This window comes from Henckelia pumila, chromosome 2 (assembly GCF_033568475.1).
Source record: "Henckelia pumila isolate YLH828 chromosome 2, ASM3356847v2, whole genome shotgun sequence".
Lineage (NCBI taxonomy): Eukaryota > Viridiplantae > Streptophyta > Magnoliopsida > Lamiales > Gesneriaceae > Henckelia > Henckelia pumila.
The window spans coordinates 23,798,689-23,819,524 of NC_133121.1; the positions used below are offsets into that span (position 1 = coordinate 23,798,689).

At 39.0% G+C, this 20,836-nt stretch overlaps 3 protein-coding genes across 4 annotated transcripts; all 3 read left to right on the forward strand.

Moving 5' to 3' along the window:
• Window positions 1-5,017: 5,017 nt before the first annotated feature.
• Window positions 5,018-5,983, forward strand: LOC140877382 (uncharacterized). Its single transcript, XM_073280915.1, has one exon. It carries the CDS (start codon window positions 5,018-5,020, stop codon window positions 5,981-5,983), a length of 966 nt encoding a protein of 321 aa, XP_073137016.1.
• A 1,122-nt stretch (window positions 5,984-7,105) lies between these two features.
• On the forward strand, window positions 7,106-10,282 carry LOC140877383 (uncharacterized). The gene is made up of 3 exons (XM_073280916.1): window positions 7,106-7,676; window positions 9,270-9,409; window positions 9,506-10,282. The coding sequence occupies exons 1-3, from the start codon at window positions 7,106-7,108 to the stop codon at window positions 10,280-10,282; spliced, it is 1,488 nt and encodes a 495-aa protein (XP_073137017.1).
• A 4,810-nt stretch (window positions 10,283-15,092) lies between these two features.
• LOC140884591 (uncharacterized) lies at window positions 15,093-18,502 on the forward strand. Of its 2 annotated transcripts, none has more exons than XM_073291388.1 (6): window positions 15,093-15,181; window positions 15,779-15,848; window positions 16,363-16,468; window positions 16,635-16,796; window positions 17,591-18,096; window positions 18,254-18,502. In XM_073291388.1, exons 3-5 carry the CDS (start codon window positions 16,399-16,401, stop codon window positions 18,076-18,078), a joined length of 720 nt encoding a protein of 239 aa, XP_073147489.1. In that variant the 5' UTR covers window positions 15,093-15,181; window positions 15,779-15,848; window positions 16,363-16,398; the 3' UTR covers window positions 18,079-18,096; window positions 18,254-18,502. The 2 variants fall into 2 exon arrangements, with proteins under 2 accessions (XP_073147489.1, XP_073147488.1); XM_073291387.1 differs by having other exon boundaries at window positions 15,779-15,837.
• Window positions 18,503-20,836: the final 2,334 nt, after the last annotated feature.

Sequence of the window (20,836 nt, forward strand, 5' to 3'; positions counted from 1 at the left end):
TGGCATGGGGTGCACACTGTTATTAAGTTTAACGACAACGTGTACCGTACGCTGCAGATAGTGAACCATTTTCAACGGCTTATAATTTTGTTGCGTGCGGTGCGCGTTGTGGATAGTAATCCGCGGTGAACATTGCACGTCGCAAAAAATCATATTTCTTGTAGTGTTCGAGAGAGAAAGAATTGTCTCATCCTGATGTCATATTTATATAGATCTTTTAATGTTAAAACATAAATGACTCTTTTTAGAAATGTACCTGTACTAAAGAAATTTTGGTTATTTGTATTATTCAAAAAATGGTAACGACAATAAATGACTCTTGTATGATCTAATTAATGAATTGTACTGAGACAATAAATTGCCACAAAAATAGAGACATTCACTGACAAATATTACAAATTAAGTCTGCACTGCTCTCTACTGAAAAGGTTGCCTTTTGGAATTGCTTAAGAGTTACCATGTTGGGATCGAGTGATAATTGATAAGAAGTGGGGCTGAATAAACAGTTGCACTATTTTCTTCAAATAAATTCAGTTGGATTAACAACTAGAATGTGTAATTCTCGCAAAGTCAATATCAGTTGGCTAACAAATGAATTTTGTGCGAAGATAGCTAGCCTGACCGACAGATTGAACATTGAAAACTAGCTTGTGTGTGAAATAAGGTAGGCTAACCGAAAAGTAAAATACCAATGTTGTTCTGGATGTTCGGAGATTGAATGGCTCCTACGTCGTCCTTTCTTATCTTTTGGGAAGGATTTTCACGGGAAAACTTTGGAGATTATAATAATTTGCAAAACTCAGTTCAGTTAAGACCTAAACACTACCTACATTGAAACTCCTAGCACAATGCTCTACAATCTTTCAATAGTTTTCTAACTATCAATTTACAGTGAATTTAAAATAAATTATCAGCACAAAATTGATTCTCGATGATCAGAATAAGATATTAAGTGTTTGTGTTTGACTGCTTTGACTAGTTAGACTCTTGAAAAACTTGAATGTTTGATAAGGCTCGAAGATAGCGGAAGTGGTATCCCGACTTATCCATATATAGACATCTAAAGAACGGTCATATAAATCAAATTTAGATTCGTTCCAAATATATTAGCCCTAAATTTATCTTGTCCACGTCATTTGTGCTTTCTGACAATAGTACACTTGGGTAGTGCTCGCAGATTCTCAGATTTGGTTACGGACAGAAAACTTTATCCAAATCGAGCTGTAATTTTGGGGTAAACTGATGTACTTACATTTTGGTGAGGGTACATTGATATACCTCATGTGTAAAAAAGATTGTTCAGTTTAGTTTGTCCAAATCAGTTTGCTTGGGTAATCCAATATGAATTCAGTTCAGTTGACTAGCCAGTTAGGTAATCCAGTATAGTCGTGGACTTTAGTCATTCAGCTCAGTTGTCTTTGTATCGGTTTGGTTTAATCAATTTATGTCATAATATTTGTTAACACACCAAAACTTAATTGATTCAACATGCTAGCTAGCTACTCCCTGCTTATTTAATTTATTTCGATATGTGATTCTATTTTTCCTAGAAGCCTCTCAGAGTCTTCTTAAAAGAAGAAATCTTTTTTTTTCTACCAACAAAGTACATCTACTAATTAAAATACTTTTTATACCGGTTTATCTTAACAACAGTAATCTACTGGCTTTTCTAAACAGCAGTTCATCACCAAAACTGAATGTTGTGTAACATATTAATCTATAATAATCATATGCTAAAAAAATAATGATACCCCGGGAAATTATTTTAACCTGGACCCGTTCATTATGGGTTTAAGAGGGTTGGCCCAATTATTGGATTATTATTATATATAAGGTCCAGCCCAATTTCCTACCTGTTAGGGCGTGTCAAGACCTAGGCTGCTGTTAATGGGCCGACCCGAGCTGGGGCCCAATGGGTTTGGTATGTTTTCTAGTTCAAGTGGGACTCGAATACATTGAAGATAAGCTTGACCATTGCACAGATATGAATGAGATAGGGATAAACTCAAGGGTGGACCAATTAATGAAGAGTCCTACTCCAGGACATGTTATAATTCGACTAGGTAACTTACTCTACTTTTTCCTATAAATACAGGTACTGTTATGGTTGTGTTCATTCATTACCCACTATTCACTATTCATCACACATTCACTCTCATTATTCACGCACCCATACTCTCTCGTTTTCGTATTAATCATAGCCTCTGCCTTCAAGACACTGACTTAGGCATCGGAGGAGTCACGCCGAAAACACCTTCGGCACCCCTTGACCTAGTTGTTGCTTGTGTAGAGTTCACTGGTACCCGACCCGACCTGCTTTATAAAGGATTTGGAGGATCCATTCTACCAGACCGAACCCGAGGTAAAATTACGACATCATCAATTGGCGCCGTCTGTGAGAATTTGAAGAAAAAAGAGTTTCGAAGGCTAATCAGAATGAGGATCACCCAAATTTAGAGGAATTAGTAACTCAGGCTATTCAGAGGGCTTTGGCAGAAAGGGGTGAGGCCAATCCTCTGTGCCCCGATCATAATGCCCACCTCGATGAGATCAAAAAATTGAAGGAAGAGATGGAGCAGCTAAGGAAGAAGCAGGCCGGGTACCTAGCTACCACAACCAGAAACATTCCTTTTACTCAAGAAATATTGGACGTCGACCTCCCAAAACAGTTTAAATTGCCTCACATCGGGGAGTATGATGGTAAAGGAGATCTTGAAGACCATTTGGAACGTTTCGAGAATGCAGCTTTGTTGCATAAATATTCTGATCAGATCAAGTGTAGGGCTTTCCTTACTACTCTCATAGGACCAGCCCAGCAATGGTTCAATATGCTACGCCCTGGGGAGATCAAGGAATTCAAGGATTTTAGCAAATCCTTTTTTCATCACTTTGCTAGCAGCAAAAAGCATCCTACCACTACCTTCAGCCTTTTTGCAATCAAACAACGGGAACATGAAAAATTTAAGAGCTTATATCTGCAGGTTTAGTGCCTTGGCTCTCGAGGTACCCATGGCGACGCCAGACCTGCTCATCAGTGCCTTCATTCAAGGGCTGGATACAAAAGATTTTCTTAAATCTCTAATAAAGAGGCCGTCGGAGACATACGAGGAATTACTCGCCCGAGATACACAATTTATGCATTCAAAAATTTCCGCATCACAGAAATTACCTCAACCGGTAATCGCGAAACAATTTCTTCAATAAACCGAACCGAATGATCCCAAAATATTTCTGTATATCAAAGAAAATATGTGAGATGGCTCGCCCGAAGGCGAAGCCACTCCGACGCTCAAGTCAGTATAGGATTCAATAGAAAATATGTATGAAAATTGCAAGAGATAGAAAATATGAGAAAGGCATGTAAAAGACATAGATGAGAGGTGTAAGAAAAGAGTGAGAGATGTTATGGAAAAAATACAATCTGTCTGAATAAGGGTTAGAGATCCCTTATTTATAGGAATAGAGTCTCAGTCCTCGTAGAATTGTAATGTATAATACAACTAGATTTATGAATATCCATGCAATATTATGATATATCTCTAAAATATAAATAAAGATATGATTTGGTTTTTATCATATCATCAATACTTCCTCCCGGAGAGAAGTGACGACGAGTGAAACGAGGAGAAACTTTTAAGTGGTTGAATTTATATTTTAGAGCATAAAGACAACATTCTGGTTGTTTGAAATTTTCTTTGAGCATTCGTGACGGAGTGAACTTACATGGTGCCGAGATTGTCGGGCTTTTGAGTCAACCATGAATTGCGTGGGATGTGCCGAACTTGGTCGAGATTTTGAGATAACCACGAGTGGCGTGGGTTTACATCGTGCCGATCGGGTCGGGTTTTTGTGATAACCACGAGTGGCGTGGGTTTACATCGTGCCGAGCTTGGTCGGGCTTTTGAGATAACCACGAGTGGTGTGGGTTTACATCGTGCCGAGCTTGGTCGGGCTTTTGAGTACCACCGGAGTGGGTTTGGGTTTAACACCCCCGGAGAGGATTTTGGTTTAACACCCCCACAGAGGATTTTGGTTTAACACCCCCGAAGAGGATTTTGGTTTACCACCCCCGGAGATGATTTTGTGATGCCGGACCTACCCGGTCTTATAAAGTGTTGAGCCATTAATTGGGCCTTATTGCGATAATGCATGCCGATTTCTGTAGAAAAATACCAAACAAAAATACAAGGCAATAGATGTGCAATATAATATTGGATTAATTAAACGTATGACTTCACATAAAAAATTTATTATGACATATCTTAAATTTGTCATAACAGAAATAGTTTGCTAAAAATAAAGATGATAGAAGACTTATCTTTATTTCTCGAGTGGCCGAGTAGGATTGCCTAGGTTGCCACAATGTGCCAAGCTAAGATGCTCGATGGTAAAAGCGACATGGGCTAAGTCCAAGCAAGATCCATGTAGCCAAGTGTAACATGTTTTGAACTATGCACCAAACGACAAAATCATGGCCCAAAGAACAATAGGGTTCCGAGCAGTAATTCCAGGATGGGACAGCCATTCCGACCCGCACTATTGGGAGAATTCACCTCTTTCACTCCTTTGCGCATGAGCAAAGTCCGAGCTCTTCAAATTTGTGACGATCGGAAACTCACGCAAAGGCCTCCATGGACTGAGAAGGGACCTCGGAATAGGGAATCAGATAAATATTGTCACTTTCATAATGAGTATGGGAACACTACGGAGAACTGTCGTCAATTAGATCAAGAGATTGAAAGGATAATACAGCAACACTCTGAATTAAAAAATATATTGACCCGTCAAGAGGGGTATCGTCCGAACAGGGGACAGGGAGGAAGGTCAAGACAAAGAGCCAGGACTGTTCCTCCCCCAAGAAGACTTCAATCATCCAAATCAAGACCAGCCCAGGGATGACCGAGCTCATCAAAGACCGGCCCCGCCTGCTCGAGGAATTATCAACATGATTTTTGGAGGCCCTACTGATGGAGATTCCAATCGAACTAGGAAAACTAGCAGCCAAAAATTAATAAATATGGAGATTGACAATCAAACTGTCAACACTGGCCCGACCCTCTCTTTTGGGCCGGAAGATTTAAAAGGGGTTTCTAGCAACCATAATGATGCATTGGTAATAAGGGCCATGGTCGCGAATTACGATGTGGCCCGAATATTTGTGGATTCAGGCAGTTCTGTCAATGTTCTATTCCAAGAAGCTATCAATCAAATGGACCTGGGACAGTACAAAATGGAGCCCGTCGTTACATCACTCTTTGGTTTCACGGGTCATGCAATCCGGCCTGTTGGGTTAGTACATCTACCCCTAACTCTTGGGAAAGGCAACAGTCGCAAGACCAGGATTGTGAGCTTTATTATAGTAGATGCTCTGTCTGCCTATAACTCCATACTGGGTAGACCTTCCATGACCACTTTCATGGCCATCGCATCAGCTCTGCATCAGAAAATAAAGTTCCCAGTGGGTAATGAGATCGGTGAAGTACAAGGTGATCAAGTTATTGCTCGCAAATGCTATGTGGAGGAGGTCAGAATAGAACAAAAGGTGACCAGGACTGATAGATTTGTCAGACCTGGACTTTCTAGCATGGAAAAATTCAACCTGATAGAAGACACAGTTGTCACCGCAGAAGAAGAAATTGAGGAAATCATGATCTGCCCTCCTTCGGGGATGGTAAAAATTGCTTGCACCCTTGAAGCACAGTTAAAGCAAACCTTATTGGAATGCTTGGAAAAAAATAAAGATGTTTTTGCATGGTCAGTTTCAGACCTGGTAGGGGTCCATCGGGAAGTAGCAGAGCACAAGCTCAATGTAATAAAGGGCTGTCGCCCTATTATTCAAAAGAAAAGGCACTTCGGTCCTGAAAAAGATGTAGTAATAAAGGAGCAGGTGGACGAGTTACTCAGGGCTGGGCATATTGAAGAAATCCACTTCCCGACCTGGTTGTCTAACATGGTCTTATTCCCGAAATCTACGGGAAAATAGCGTATGTGTGTAGATTTTCGAGATTTGAATAAAGCATGCCCTAAATATTGCTACCCCCTACCTAGAATCGATCAGCTTGTCGATTCAACTGCAGGGCATGAATTACTCAGCTTTTTGGATGCCTACCAAGGGTATCACCAAATTCCCTTAGCAAAAGAGGACAAAGACAAGGTGAGTTTTGTCACATCAACAGGAACTTATTGCTATGTGGTCATGCCGTTTGGACTCAAAAATGCCGGGGCAACATACCAAAGATTAATGGACAAAGTATTCGAGCAACAAATTGGAAAGAATATTGAAGTCTACGTTGATGATATCCTGGTCAAGACCCGCACGGCCGACCAGTTTATTACTGACCTGGCTCAAACATTCCAGACGCTGAAAAATTATCAACTGAAGCTAAACCCTAGCAAGTGCACCTTTGGAGTTCGGGCTGGAAAATTTCTGGGATACATGGTTACAAGAAGGGAAATCGAAGCTAATCCAGAAAAAGTTCAAGCCATCATTTATATGAGCTCCCCTAAGAATATACAGGAAGTACAAAGATTAACAGGAAGAATTACAGCACTGACTCGATTTATAAGCAGATCGGCAGACAAAAGCCTACCTTTCTTTAAAGCACTGCGAAAGACGAAAGATTTTGAATGGAGCGATGAAAGTGAAAAGGCTTTTCAGGATTTAAAAACCTACTTAAAGCAATTGCCTGTCCTGAATAAGCCTACTCAAGGGGAAGAGTTGTTCCTCTATCTGGCTGTTACTCCTCGAGCAACCAGTTTGGTCCTTGTCAAAAAAGACGAAATGAATCATCAACCAGTCACGCCTTGAAGGGACCCGAGCTCAATTACCTAACTCAGGAAAAGCTTGCTCTAGCTCTGGTCATCACAGCGAGAAAATTAAGGCTTTATTTTCTCTTGCACCCTATCACCGTACTCACCAATAGCATTCTGGGAAAAATTGCAACTAATCCAGATGCATCGGGGAGACTTATCAGGTGGATTACAGAGTTTAGTGAGTACGACATAAAATTTGAGCCTCAGACAGCCATAAAATCTCAAGCCTTAGCAGACTTTTTAGCAGAGACAGTTCAGTTAGAACAAGAGGAACTTTGGAATTTTTTTGTAGATGAGTCATCATGTCAATCAGGGGGGAGCTGGAGTCGTGATTATTTCACCTTGGGGTGAAGAAACAAATATCTCAATTAGATTGGACTTTAGAGCTTCTAACAACGAAGCAGAATATGAGGCATTATTACTTGGACTCAAGGCAGCACAGAATCTGGGTATTTCTCGGGCTACTCTGTATTCTGATTCCCAATTAGCTATTCAGCAGAGCAACGGAAAGTTTGAGATCAAAGATGATAAGATGAGGAAATATGCCAAGGCATTAGACAAAGCCAAGGAAGGATTCACTGAACTGAACTTGGAGATCATCCCCCGAGCTGAGAACATCAAGGACGACCATTTGGCTCTCTTAGCCAGTGCCTTGAGTGAACGACCTGACCCCATTGTTGCAGGTCGGGCGCTCGTATCTCAGCTGGAAACTCTTGATGATATGCTAACTCAAGTTCCAAAAGGGGATTGGAGATATGATCTACACAAATATCTAACCACGAAAGAATTACCAATTGATAATAAAAAAGCTAAGGAGATAAAACGAAGGGCACTTCGTTTCGTCATTAACCGGCTAAATCGGTGTGATATAAATCTACTGGCAAGCGTACCAGGTCAAGTAATAGTAAAGTGGACTGAGAATCCAAGTATCGATCCCACAGGGACTGTTGTCAATTCTCAAGAATTAATTATTTTTTTTAATCTAGACAAAATAATAAAAAGCAATTTGATTTAAATAAAATAAAAACTGCTTAAGAAATAAGAATAAAAATAACTGAAGATAAAAATAATTAAAACAAAGACAACCAAGATACACGTTGGTACCGAACAAATCATGTAACATGTAGTCGATTCAAGACTCAGATTTAATCTTAATTCACGGGAATTCTCCTAATTTGTTCAAAGGACTATTTCTAGAACAATCAAACCTATTCAAATATTGATGAACTAATCTTTCGTAATTCTAATCAAATTTGAATGCATTAAATATTTATGAAAATTCAGTTTGCACCCAAACCGCACACTGAAACCGAATTCTATTTCTAGTCGGTTTTACAATATGTTGATTATCAAAGTGATCAAAATCGAAACCTCCTCTGTCGACTTGGAATCGATTAACATGCAAGCAAACAGTTGATCGGACTATTCACAAGACAAATATAAATCTGACAATCAATAAAACAAAATCAACTCTGAAAAATCCCAAACAAACATCCAAGTTTTCTACATGAATTTGTTCGGCCCAATCACGCCGTCTTGGTTGAAAATAAACTACTCAATAATTGAAAACAATAGTAAAAAAAAATTAAGAAAGAAAAGAAAAAAAAACTCTGATGGAGCGTCTTCAATCTCCACGCCCGTAGCCACCTCTCGCCTCTTGTCTGTGTTCTCTGCGTGTTGGAACCCCTTTCTCACGTCTGAATAAGTCCCTTAAATATGAGTTTAAAAAGCCCATGAAAAATAGCCCGTAAAATAAGACTTTTTAATTTCTAAAATTCTGATTTTTTCTGATTCCCGACATCTCGCTCGAGCGAGCACAACCTCTCACTCGAGCGAGAGACTCTCTGTTCCGAGGATTTCTGCTCCCGTCTTGCTCGCTCGAGCGAGCACAAGCTCTCGCTCGAGCGAGTATGTTTCTGCCCAAAAAACTCATGCACAGACTTCCTTACGCCCTTCCTTAGCGCGTTAGCACTCTTTATAGCGCCAAACTCCTTCTTCTAAGCGCGTTAGCACTCTTCCTAGCGCCAAACTCAAGTGCAATCGCGCTACAACACTCACCATCAGCGCAACTTTCAACCTGCTCCGAGCGACAAATTTGAAAAATTCATATCTTGAGTTCTAACCGTCGGATTGACTTGAAATTTGGACAGCAGCTTCAAAACATCTTGAACTTTATTCTGAACAGTGGAGATCAGATTTGGATCTCTCTAAAATTAAATATGATTTTTCGACCAAAGCTGCTCCGTAATTAACTTTTCAAAAATCCATTTTCCTACAAAATTAACCGGGAGAGTGAAATACACACACATGAACTAAAACACATAAAAACAATATGAATGCACACAAAATTAACATAAAAATATCTCAAACTAATGCATACAAAATGCACTTATCAGTCATGATAGATCAAATTCTGTTCAAAAGATTCTTCTCTCAACCTTTGTTAAAGTGTTTAGGTCCCGACGAAGCAAATTATGTATTACGGGAAATTCATGAAGGCTCTTGCGGAAGTCATCTAGGTAGTCTTGCCCTGGCTCGGAAAGCCCTTCTTGCTGGTTTCTTTTGGCCTACTATGCGGAAGGACTCTTCAGATCTGGTTCATTCGTGTTATAATTGCCAGAGACATGCTAACTTATAGTGGAGACCCGCAGAATATATGAAGGCAGTAGTGTCTGCTTGTCCTTTTGATCAGTGGGGGATGGATATTGTAGGGCCATTCCCTGTTAGCACGGGGCAAAGGAAGTTTTTGTTGGTCGCAGTCGATTACTTTTCCAAATGGGTGGAAGCTGAGCCCCTGACAAAAATTATAGAGAATGAAGTGCTCAATTTTCTATGGAAAAATATAGTGTGCCGCTTCGGGATCCCTTGCAGGTTAGCATCAGACAATGGAAGACAGTTCTGTGGATCCAAAGTCCGAGCATGGTGTCAAGAAATGAAGATCGAACAAGTTTTCACCTTTGTAGCATACCCGCAAGGGAATGGACAGGTCAAAGTTACTAACAGAACGATAGTTCAGGCTCTTAAGACAAGACTGGATGCAGCCAAGGGCAAGTGGGTGGACGAACTCCCTTCCATATTGTGGTCTTATCAAACTACAACTCGATCCGATACGGGTGAAACTCCTTTCAGTATGGTGTATGGGACTGAAGCTGTTCTCCCAGCAGAAATTGGACAAGAGAGTGCTAGGATAATGGCATATGGGCCAAACAATCAAGAACTGCGAGCAATGGATTTGGACTTACTTGAAGAGCACAGGTCCCGAGCTGCAATTAGGCTCGCATCCTATCGCAAGCGAATGACCCAGGCCTACAACAAAAGAGTATACCCTAAGGTTTTCCAGGAGGGAGACCTGGTTATGCGAAAGATACAATATCCAGGGGAAAGAGGAAAGCTAGAGGCCAAGTATGAAGGCCCATTTAAAGTGATAGGAAAAGCTGGAATAGCTGCATATTACTTAGAAGATGCCTAAGGAAAAAGGGTAAAAGGCCATGGAATGCTCAGCACTTGAAAAAATACTATCCCTAGTAGCTCAGCTCAGGTCTCGTCATATTATTTATATCTTACTAAGCTGGTTCTTAACCAGCCAAGTCTTTTTGCATTACAGTCAGTCCTGTTTTGATCAGGGCCAGTCCTGTTTTAGCGTCAATTTTGTTGTTGAATGTTGCAAGAGTCAGTTATGTTTTATGGAACAACCTGTGATTTTTGGTAACATCCTTTACTCAAAGTCCACCTCAGTGACCCACATCAGTGGAACTTAAAGCCCAGACAGGTCTGGCACTCAAGGACCACATTAGTGGAACTCAAAGCCCAGGCAGGTCTGGCACTCAAGGACCACATTAGTGGAACTCAAAGCCCAGGCAGGTCTGGCACTCAAGGACCACATTAGTGGAACTCAAAAGCCCAGGCAGGTCTGGCGCACAAAGTCCACCTCAGTGGCCCACATCAGTGGAACTCAAAGCCCAGACAGGTCTGGCACTCAAGGACCATATTAGTGGAACTCAAAGCCCAGGCAGGTCTGACACTCAAGGACCACATTAGTGGAACTCAAAAGCCCAGGCAGGTTTGGCGCACAAAGTCCACCTCAGTGGCCCACATCAGTGGAACTCAAAGCCCAGGCAGGTCTGGCACTCAAGGACCACATTAGTGGAATTCAAAAGCCCAGACAGGTCTGGCACTCAAAATCCACTTCAGTGGCCCACATCAGTGAAATTCAAAGCCAGACAGGTCTGGAACTCAAATTCAGTAATAAGCAGGACTGAGGTCAAATAACCCACATTTTTGTTTGTAATTAAAAATCCAAGTATGATTCAATCTCGAGGATTGCAATAGAGCTTAAAGAGCTTATAAAATGTACTAATTTTCATTCAACCAGTCCGGGCACGTGTAGGTCGGGCTTTAATGATATAATGAATTTGATTTTCATTCATCCAGTCCGGGTACATGTAGGTTGGGTTTTAATGATTCACTTGATAAATTGTGGCTTGATTTTCATTTAATCAGTCCGGGCACATGTAGTTCGGGCCTTCAAATATTTAAAATTGGCTCGATTTGGTCAGTCCAGGCACATGCAGATCGGGCTTTAATAAGTTGTATTGACTAGCATTCGGCCAGACCTGGTATAAATAGGTCGGACATTAATGGGTTACATAGTAAAATTTGGTCAGACGACTTTAGCAGGAAAGTTATAATACGCGTATCATTGGGGAAACCCGAATTGAACAAAAATATTCATTCATGAAAAACAGTAGCATTGTATCAGCCCTACCTGGGCAACAAACAAAATCAATGACCACGCAGGGTCTATAACACGAATCAAGTTTTTGTTCATAGCAGAAAAATCAAGGGGCGGAGGAATCTTGTGGCTTTGAGTTCGGGTCGGGATCTGTTGTTTTTTCTGGCTCGGCCTCCTCCGAATCTTCATCAGGCATGTCGTCAAGAGCCTTAGTGCAGTCCAGGAAAAGGGCAGGGTGTTCGGTCTCTGAGTACCCATTAGCCCTGAACTGGGCTAGACATCCCTTGAAACCCTCATCAAAAAAGGTAGTCGCCTTCTCAGCTACCGCGTTAGCAAAGTCCGCGGAGTTCATGAACTCATTCTTCCCGACCTCCTTGGCAATCTCTAATTCTTTGGTCAGGGCCCGTGCTTGGCTCTCTGATTCGACTTTTTCCACCTCCAGCTCGGCAATTTTAGTATTGGCAGCTTCCAGGGCAGTACGATAGGACTCAATCTCAGCCCGCATCCCGGCCTGTTCTTCCTCATATTCCTTTTTCATATCACGGGTCTTCCGCGTGAGTTCAAAGATCCGAGCCACAAAAGCCTCCTGGTTCAGGGCATGCTCCTCTCGGGTTTTGAAAGCTTGGCTAGTGATCTCCCCTCCCCAAGCTAAAGCCTATGATAATATACAAGGATAAATACCAGCTCGGTGTACAAGTTATAAAATTAAAAAGTAATATACATGCAGGGATGCCAAAGCAAAGTTCTGTTCGGCTTCCAAAATTGGCACCCCTTGTAGGATTTTTAAGTCAGAGCGGGAAATTAAGTTCTGCATTATGCCCAGGCACCCTTGGGGGTCGGGCTTTGAGAAAAATGACATATCTGGGACCCCGGGCTGATCGGGCATTCTTTGAGGCTCAGTATCAGGTAGGGATCCGAACTCCAATACTGGTTCCTTGCCACGAGCTCGGGACGAGGAAACAATAGGCGGCTGCTGAAGCTCGGGAAGATCAGTGCTGGGTTTTTCCTTGGTCTTGGAGATTTTCTTCTTGGGTTGTTCAGTAGGATGAGGCTCGGGATGAGTGCTAGCCTCACTATCTTCTGTCTTCTTCCTCTTCAGATTCTTTAGAGCAGCTCTGAAATTAGCAGGCATGGTGGCAGATCTGATCCTGTCGCCTGAACAAGTAGAAATACAACAAATAAATATATTGAAAAAAAGTTAAATAAAGGTAGTACGGGTACAGGGGTACTACCTACATCCCCGTGGATCTCTACTCCCTTCCCACTGAAGCCATAATGACAGAGCATATCCTCCTCAATCAGGCTCTCAATATCAAAGGTTTGCACGGACATTGTGTTGATAAAGTTGGTGAAGTCATGAGTGGGCAGAGCTGGGGGTTCAGGAGTTGTAAAATTCATAGCCCAATTGGACCGACACTCCCAGGGCTAGTTTGGTTTAACAAAGAAATATCTGTTTGTCCAGCCCTTATGTGAGCTAGGCTTACCTCTCAAAAATGGGTATTCAGGTCGCATGGAAATATAAAAACGGCCCGGGGCAGTTTTCTTAATTTGCAGGAAAAAGAAAAAATTTCCTATGTCTAATGGAATTCGAAAGAAATAGAAGAGGACACCTAATGATAAGATCGAACTAAAAGAGTTCGGGGATAATTGACTTGGACACACGCAAAAATATTAACACAGATAGGATACGCAGCTCGGGACGGGAAATCTTAGACCCATCTTGATTTGGTCTAGGCTGAAGCTCAAAAAGTTAAGGGGAGGTCTGTGAGCCCGGTCTTTACGGCTCGGAATTGTAAGATCATATGAATCGGGCATGCCCGATCTCTCCATAATGAGGGGACCCAGGTCTGGACTTAGATGGGAGGCCAGTACCTCATACCATTGTTTTCCCTTGGCAGATAATCGGGCCTCATCCAACCTGAGTCTGTGTAGTCGCTTTAATTTTTCCTCTCGAGTCTCCGATAAATCCAGCTCTGAGCTTGGATTATCGGAATCGGAGGGCTCGGGGTTATTAAAGGGAGAGTTGGGTGCTTCAACGAATGCTACTATTTCCCTAACAGAAGTCTCCTCGGGGGACGACATTAACTAAACCTAATGAAAGGGAGGTAAGACTTACAAATGGAAGGACTGCAGTAGGTGTAGCTCGGGAATGATATTAGCAGGTTGGTCGTACGCTGTCCGGGTCGGGCGAGCTCTCAAAATCTTGGCAGCGTAACAGTACAAGAGTAAAAGGTAAAAAAACAAAATTTTTTACTTACCTATTTATAGGAGTAATTAATTGATCTCGGCCGTTGATTTGTTATCTCGATCTACGGCTCGGGACGGGACAAGTTAGGGCCGTCTCAGCTTTGGAAGGTGAACCGTCCTAAGACATCTGGGCCGTTCGTAAAAAGCACATCACGCGGATCCTGATCTGGACCGTCTAAAAGAAACACATCGCATGAATTCAATTCTGAGCTGTTCGAATGAAGCATGGGTAGTTCGGGGCCCGGACTGCATTCTTGGTCTAAATTCATTCTTCTTTTAAACCAGTTAGGGATGTACTATTGATACCCCGGGAAATTATTTTACCTGGACCCGTTTATTATGGGTTTAAGAGGGTTGGCCCAATTATTGGATTATTATTATATATAAGGTCCAGCCCAGTTTTCTACCTGTTAGGGCGTGCCAAGACCTGGGCTGCTGTTAATGGGCCGACCCGAGCTGGGGCCCAATGGGCTTGGTATGTTTTCTAGTTCAAGTGAGACTCGAATACATTGAAGAAAAGCTTGACCATTGCACAGATATGAATGAGATAGGGATAAACTCAAGGGCGGACCAATGAATGAAGAGTCCTACTCTAGGACATGTTATAATTCGACTAGGTAACTTACTCTACTTTTTCCTATAAATACAGGTACGTACTGTTATGGTTGTGTTCATTCGTTACTCACTATTCACTATTCATCACACATTCACTCTCATTATTCACGCACCCATACTCTCTTGTTTTCGTATTAATCATAGCCTCTGTCTTCAAGACACTAACTAACTTAGGCATCGGAGGGGTCAAGCCGAAAACACCTTCGGCGCCCCTTGACCTAGCTATTGCTTGTGCAGAGTTCACTGGTACCCGACCTGACCTGCTTTATAAAGGAGTTGGAGGATCAATTCTACCAGACCGAACCCGAGGTAAAATTCCGACATCATCAAATAATATATATTTTTTACATGAAATTTATCAAATACAAAAAAGTATTAATATTTATGTATGCATCGTATGCCAAAAAGCAATAGAATTCTTACAAAATGTTAAAAGTTTAATTGAAATTAATTATTACTAGAGATATATGAATAATTTAAAACAAATTAAATGATTATTTATTCCTAAAAAATAATAAATGATATCCAATTTTTTTTTTTTCAAAAAAAAAAAACAATTTCAAATTTTAATCTGTTAACTTGTCACATAATAAAAAACAAAACAACAAAACACTACCTCCGATTTTCCTGGTAACTGCGGGAATATAGCTGGATTTCTGATGCTTTTATCCAGTCTCCCTCTCAACTCAAACACTTGCTATTATATATATATCTAACGCACTCGCAATACTCTTCATTTTAACCCTAACTTTCAAAGCTAATCAGCTTCGATCGGTGAGTGAAATATATATGTTTCCGGGTTTTGATTCTTTTATTCGTCACGGTGTCTTTTTTACGTTTGCATCACATGTTCATGGCGGATTATCGGTCATCTTTTTTTCTTTTCATTTTTTTTTTCCTTGTTGGCTGTCGTTTTCTTCCTTTAGGTTTACGGATTCTTGTTTGAAAAAGCTTTCTTTGCGCTACTATATCCTGAAGAATACTTTTTTGCACTCTTGAATGAGAATGAATTTTTCGTATGAATGATTCAAGATTTTTTTTTCAATTTTTTTGACTGGGATCATGCTTGTTACAATATTATGTAGGTCATGTTTTCAGGGATCGAGCTATAAAATTTCCAAAATGATTTTTTATTGGATGAGAGTGCTATTATTGTAAATTTGTAGGCTAACAAACTAAAAATTAACCAAGAGGACAGATGCAACTACCCGGCCGTATTTCAATGGTTGATTTAATTTTTTTAGAAGATATAAATATATATCTTTTTCGCTGATTCATGTGTTCTTTAGTGAAATTATATGGGGTGAACAAATATGTTTATGTTTTGGTGGTTGAATCTTATAATAATTTCATGAAAAATGTTTGATTCAGGAAAGATGTGTCTGGGTGCGGAATACAGCCGAGCCCACATGCTTCGAGTTATCGATCAAGTAAGTACAAGGTCGTCTCGGATCGATGAGTGTGTATTTATTAATTATTATACTAAGTATATATATATAATTTGGATATCTCTTTTTAACTTCTGAGTACTTATATTGCGAAGACTTGAAACTTGAAATTATATTGGAAAAATTGCAAATTTGGTTATGTATGTTTAATGTTTGTCAATTTGCGATTTTGGTTCTCTATGTTTTTATATTTCAGTTTTGGTCCTGCATGCTCCAATTTTTGGCAATTTCGGTCTTTTTTATTCGAAAATGCTTATGTGACACTGTACACGTCAGCTCCACATCAGCACTGAATTGGTGTCACGTCAGCGCCATGTCGGAAAAAAAAAAGATTAAAATTGCCAAAAAAATAAAGTTAGCGGACTAAAACTGAAATCTGAAAATATAAAGGACTAAAATCGCAAAATGACAAACATACTGGACCAAAAAAGCAATTTTCCCAATTATATATTTCCAAATCTTTATTATTCTCAAGATTTATACCTAACTTGTTGGTATTAATTTCAGGTGCAAGATCGTATAGAGGGATGTATCCAGATTTACATGAACAAATCAGAGTGTAAGAATGATCTCCAGCTTCATCACGAGATCCATCCGGACTTAACCGAAACAAGTACTACTCTAATCATTCCTCTGTAATTCGAAATTAATTAAATTAACATAATTAATCGAAATAAACCATGTATGTTTCATGATGTCCTAGCTAGGTTTAAATATATTAATAATGAAATGGTGAAGATGATGCAATTTTAATTAGTATGATGTTTCACGTGTTACAGTTTGGAATCGGATTGAAGAGGAAAATGGAGAATTTTTCCGGGCTTATTATGTTAGATTGGTGTGTATGCAACAAATACGGAAATTCAATATCTTGATTGCAGATCAGGTGAGCCGGATGCGAGTGATGGCATTATCAGGGGTTACATTTCCTTACTTAAATTGTAAGACAATTTTCTTATCTATATATACCTCTGTGCCTTTTGATTGCTTATATATAAATATCAAGATAATATATTAATATTAACCGATGACTTTTAGTCCCTCTAACGTTAGGTACTGTCAAATTCAAGACTCAAATATAACGATCTTATATAGACTTGTCTCTTTGATGCTGAAACTTAAAATACGATATGCATTAAAGTGCTTTGGTAATATATTAACACCAAGGATTAAATTTAGTTTCTTACAAAATGTGTTTCTAAAAAAATAACTTAAATTGCCTACTTCTATTACTACGTATTTGTAAGGACATCAAGAGATATTATAAATTAGAAATTACTTTTACATTATGATATATTGTTTAGATTCCATTGATTATAAATTATTTAATAATAATTTCATAATTACAAAAATATTATTTTTGGAACATAATTCCTTACAGATATGTGAATTAATCTTACTACATAAAATTGTAATTTGTTATGCTCGTGGGATGCTTTTCTTTTACTAGAACTCTTGGAATGCCTTCAAAACAAAACCGCTTATCAAATGTTTTTAGGTTGCATTTAGATGGTGGAATTTGAAGTTTTGGATCACAAATCCATTTAGTTGTTTGGATGAATAATATTGTTGGATTTGAAAATTATATCCCTTATCATGTCTTCAATATCCACATGTAAGATGATTCATGCAAATACTATATATATATCTACAATTATATATATTCAATCAATAACTCCACATGAAGATGTTTCATGCAAATATATATTATCTAGCATATATGTCAATCTTACAGGGCACCAGGCTTTAGCATTAATCGCTCCTGCACAGCAAAACCAACCATCGAAATTAGCCGAGGATATGCAGAAACAGCAAAACTTGGGATCGTCAATCCAGCCATCTCTAGCAGGATTTATGGACTTTGCGCCATTTTGTGATAGACAAAATACTGAAATGTATTCTTCACTCGTTGATGCTCCACGAAACAGTACAGGACCTTCGAATATGGCCGTGATGCACGAGGTTGGATCGTCATCGACCCCGCCGCCTGCAATGCGTTATCAACATGTTCCTTATCTTGCTCCCATACCTTATGCGTCAAACAACCCAGGCTACTTTGAAGAAAAAGTTTATGATGCAAATTTTGGAAGTTGTCAATATTACTCGGTCCGTCCTCGAATTAGCCGAGATGCCACGATGACTCAAACTGATCACAGGCTTCTTATCACTAGAGAAGCAGCTGGTTATGGTTGTCCATATGGTTCTTTTGTGTCTGCTGACTGATGGACATGCAATTGGAAGGTAATGCATTTTCATTTTTACATTTCCTAACATTAATTTTGAGATTATTATAACTTGTACATTACTTCTACTAATTAATATCTATTCCATTCCATCTTATATACAAGACATGTACTTAGTATTTAAGCGTGATCAGTATATATTTTATTTACTGCAGATGTCTTAAACTTTTAGATCAAGATTGTCTCACCAGAAACAGATGGGGCCGATCCTCATGGTTGATCCTAATTGTGTTCGAATCATTTTCTTCATCCGAAGTAGAAATAGAGGACTAGAACATATATATTATGGAGTCCAGAAGTACTATGAGGAAACTTTTACTCTGGTGACGACTACATTTTGTACATTTTGTGCTAGATTGTTTTCTAGCAAGCAAATTATTCACCGTCTGTGATAATTGAGAAACTTTTTTCTCTTGTATTTTCTTTCGTATTTGGAGTTAAAGCATTTGATTGACCACTTTAAAATTATTTTCCTGTTGTTCATCGGTTATGATGGGATATATTTTGTGTGATTAGATAAATAATCAATAGTTTGGTGAGCATAATTAGAGTTGAATTTTATACTAGTAATCCACGCACGCGAAAATTCGCATGTCATGCACGTGCATAAATAGTTTATGTTACAAAAAATAATTTTATCAAAATCAAAACAAAAATAAAAGACCGAAATAACCCAATGGTAAAAAAATCGAATCGAACCGAAGAAAAACGGTTTGGATATCGGATTACATATTTCTAAAACCGAAATTGAAAACCAAAAACCGAACCGAGCGATCAGAGTGATTATATATTATTATTATTATTATTATTATTATTATTATTATATAGTATAGATCGATAATATAAATTATAAATCCACTATTCCACTGTATATTTCTAGTTTTTTAATTAAATATAATTAGTTTTAAAAATTTTACTATGACAAAATTTAAAATTTTAATTCTGTTCCTCGGATCTCCACATAATTGGGTTTCCTCTCATCTTGAACCAGTCAAATATTGACCGGTTAACATTTTAAATAAATTATTAAGGTTAAATTTTTTTAAAAATTAATAAAGTGTTTAAATCCGTGCAACGATTGCTCAAAATTTTTTAAATAAAAAAAGTGTTTCTAGTATTTTTCTAAAATAAAAAAGTTATCAGATTATCTAATGAAATTCTTAATTTAAAGATTTTTTTTTAAAAAAAATGGATCCAAGGAATGATTTCTTTGATCCAATATATAAATATATAATAGTCAAAAATGCACATGCCTTGGGTGTGTAAAATAGATCGAAGGTTTTTTTTTTTTTTAAAGAAAACAAAACATGGAGTGTGTTGAACTTTACATAGTTTTGATATTTGCGAAACTGATCAAACAAAATCATTAGTAAACTGCACGCACTCAACTAGGAGAATCAAATTAGAAATGGTCAAGTCTCGGAGCTAAATTGAAGACATCAACTGAGTTGATCATTGACTAAAGTTCAACTGAAGTAAATGAGCTAAACTGCATTCAGTTTAGGGCGCTAAACTGAATCAGTTTCACATAAGCTAAACTGTGTCAGTTCATCAAAGCCAAACTGCATCAAAGCTCAACCGAAGATTATCTAAACGCTCAACTCAATCGTCCATCAAACTGATTGGTTGCTTCATCAGTTTAAACCCGTGTGGATAAGATCAAACGTACAAGACTAAACGCCGCATATTCAGAGCACAATAGTGTACGATGGATGTCAGAGAATGTTTGCGAAAAAAGACAAGCTAACGACTTTGATTTGAATTTGAAAGAGTCATTGCCCGTCAAGTATAAATACTCATCAGGGGCATCAGAAATCACTTCCAACTCATTAAGAATTGTCGCACATATATTGAATTCATCAGAGGTACACTGAATTCTTGCATTTTACCAACTCAAACACTCAGTCGAGAAAAGAGCAGAAGCACTTCAAAGCTTATTATCATAGTCGAAGAACACAAGCACACAATTCAACCATATCATTTCAGTGAGGATCAAATTGGTGCTAAATGTAGAGTTGTAACAAGTGTTGTAATTTAAGTGTTATCAGTTGAGGTGCTGCAAATCTTGTTGTAACAAGAATCAGTCGAGGGCTGAGTTCTTGAGTGTCTAGGAGTTCTGAAATAGACAATTGTGTGTAAGTCCTAGTCTTGGAGTGGGCTGTTGTAAGCCGATTGTAATAGTTAAAATCTTCTAGAGTGAATCCTTCTGAGGTGGAATAAGGGTGACGTAGGAATATTTGAAATCTCCGAACATCCAAAAACAAACTCTTGTGTTTCGTTCTTTTAGTTTATCACTCTCACCCACTCACGATTTTATTTTATCGAAAATTCTAATCTGTTAGTCGATCTCATTTCACACTTTTTGAGTTGATCGATTAACGTAGACACACGAGAAGCAAAGGATTCAGTTGACCAACCTCAACTTAACCAATGTAAGAGTTTCGAGGGTCAATTGCTACAGTATTTCGAGATATCAGTTTATCAAGCAGTTTCACTCACCCCTCGACCGATCTTAACTAGTGATATCATAACAGTCCACCCACCCAACAGATCCTAATAAAGTGAATGAGAGTTGAGTGGGATAGTGGATAGGAAGAGTAATCATGAAATAAGATATTTTGGAGTCCCCAAAGATAGTTATTATAATAGGCTCATCTTTTATATAATAGAATAGAATAGATATATACAGAAATGTTACCCGACATCCTATGGTACTGGGAAACAATGGGCACCATGTC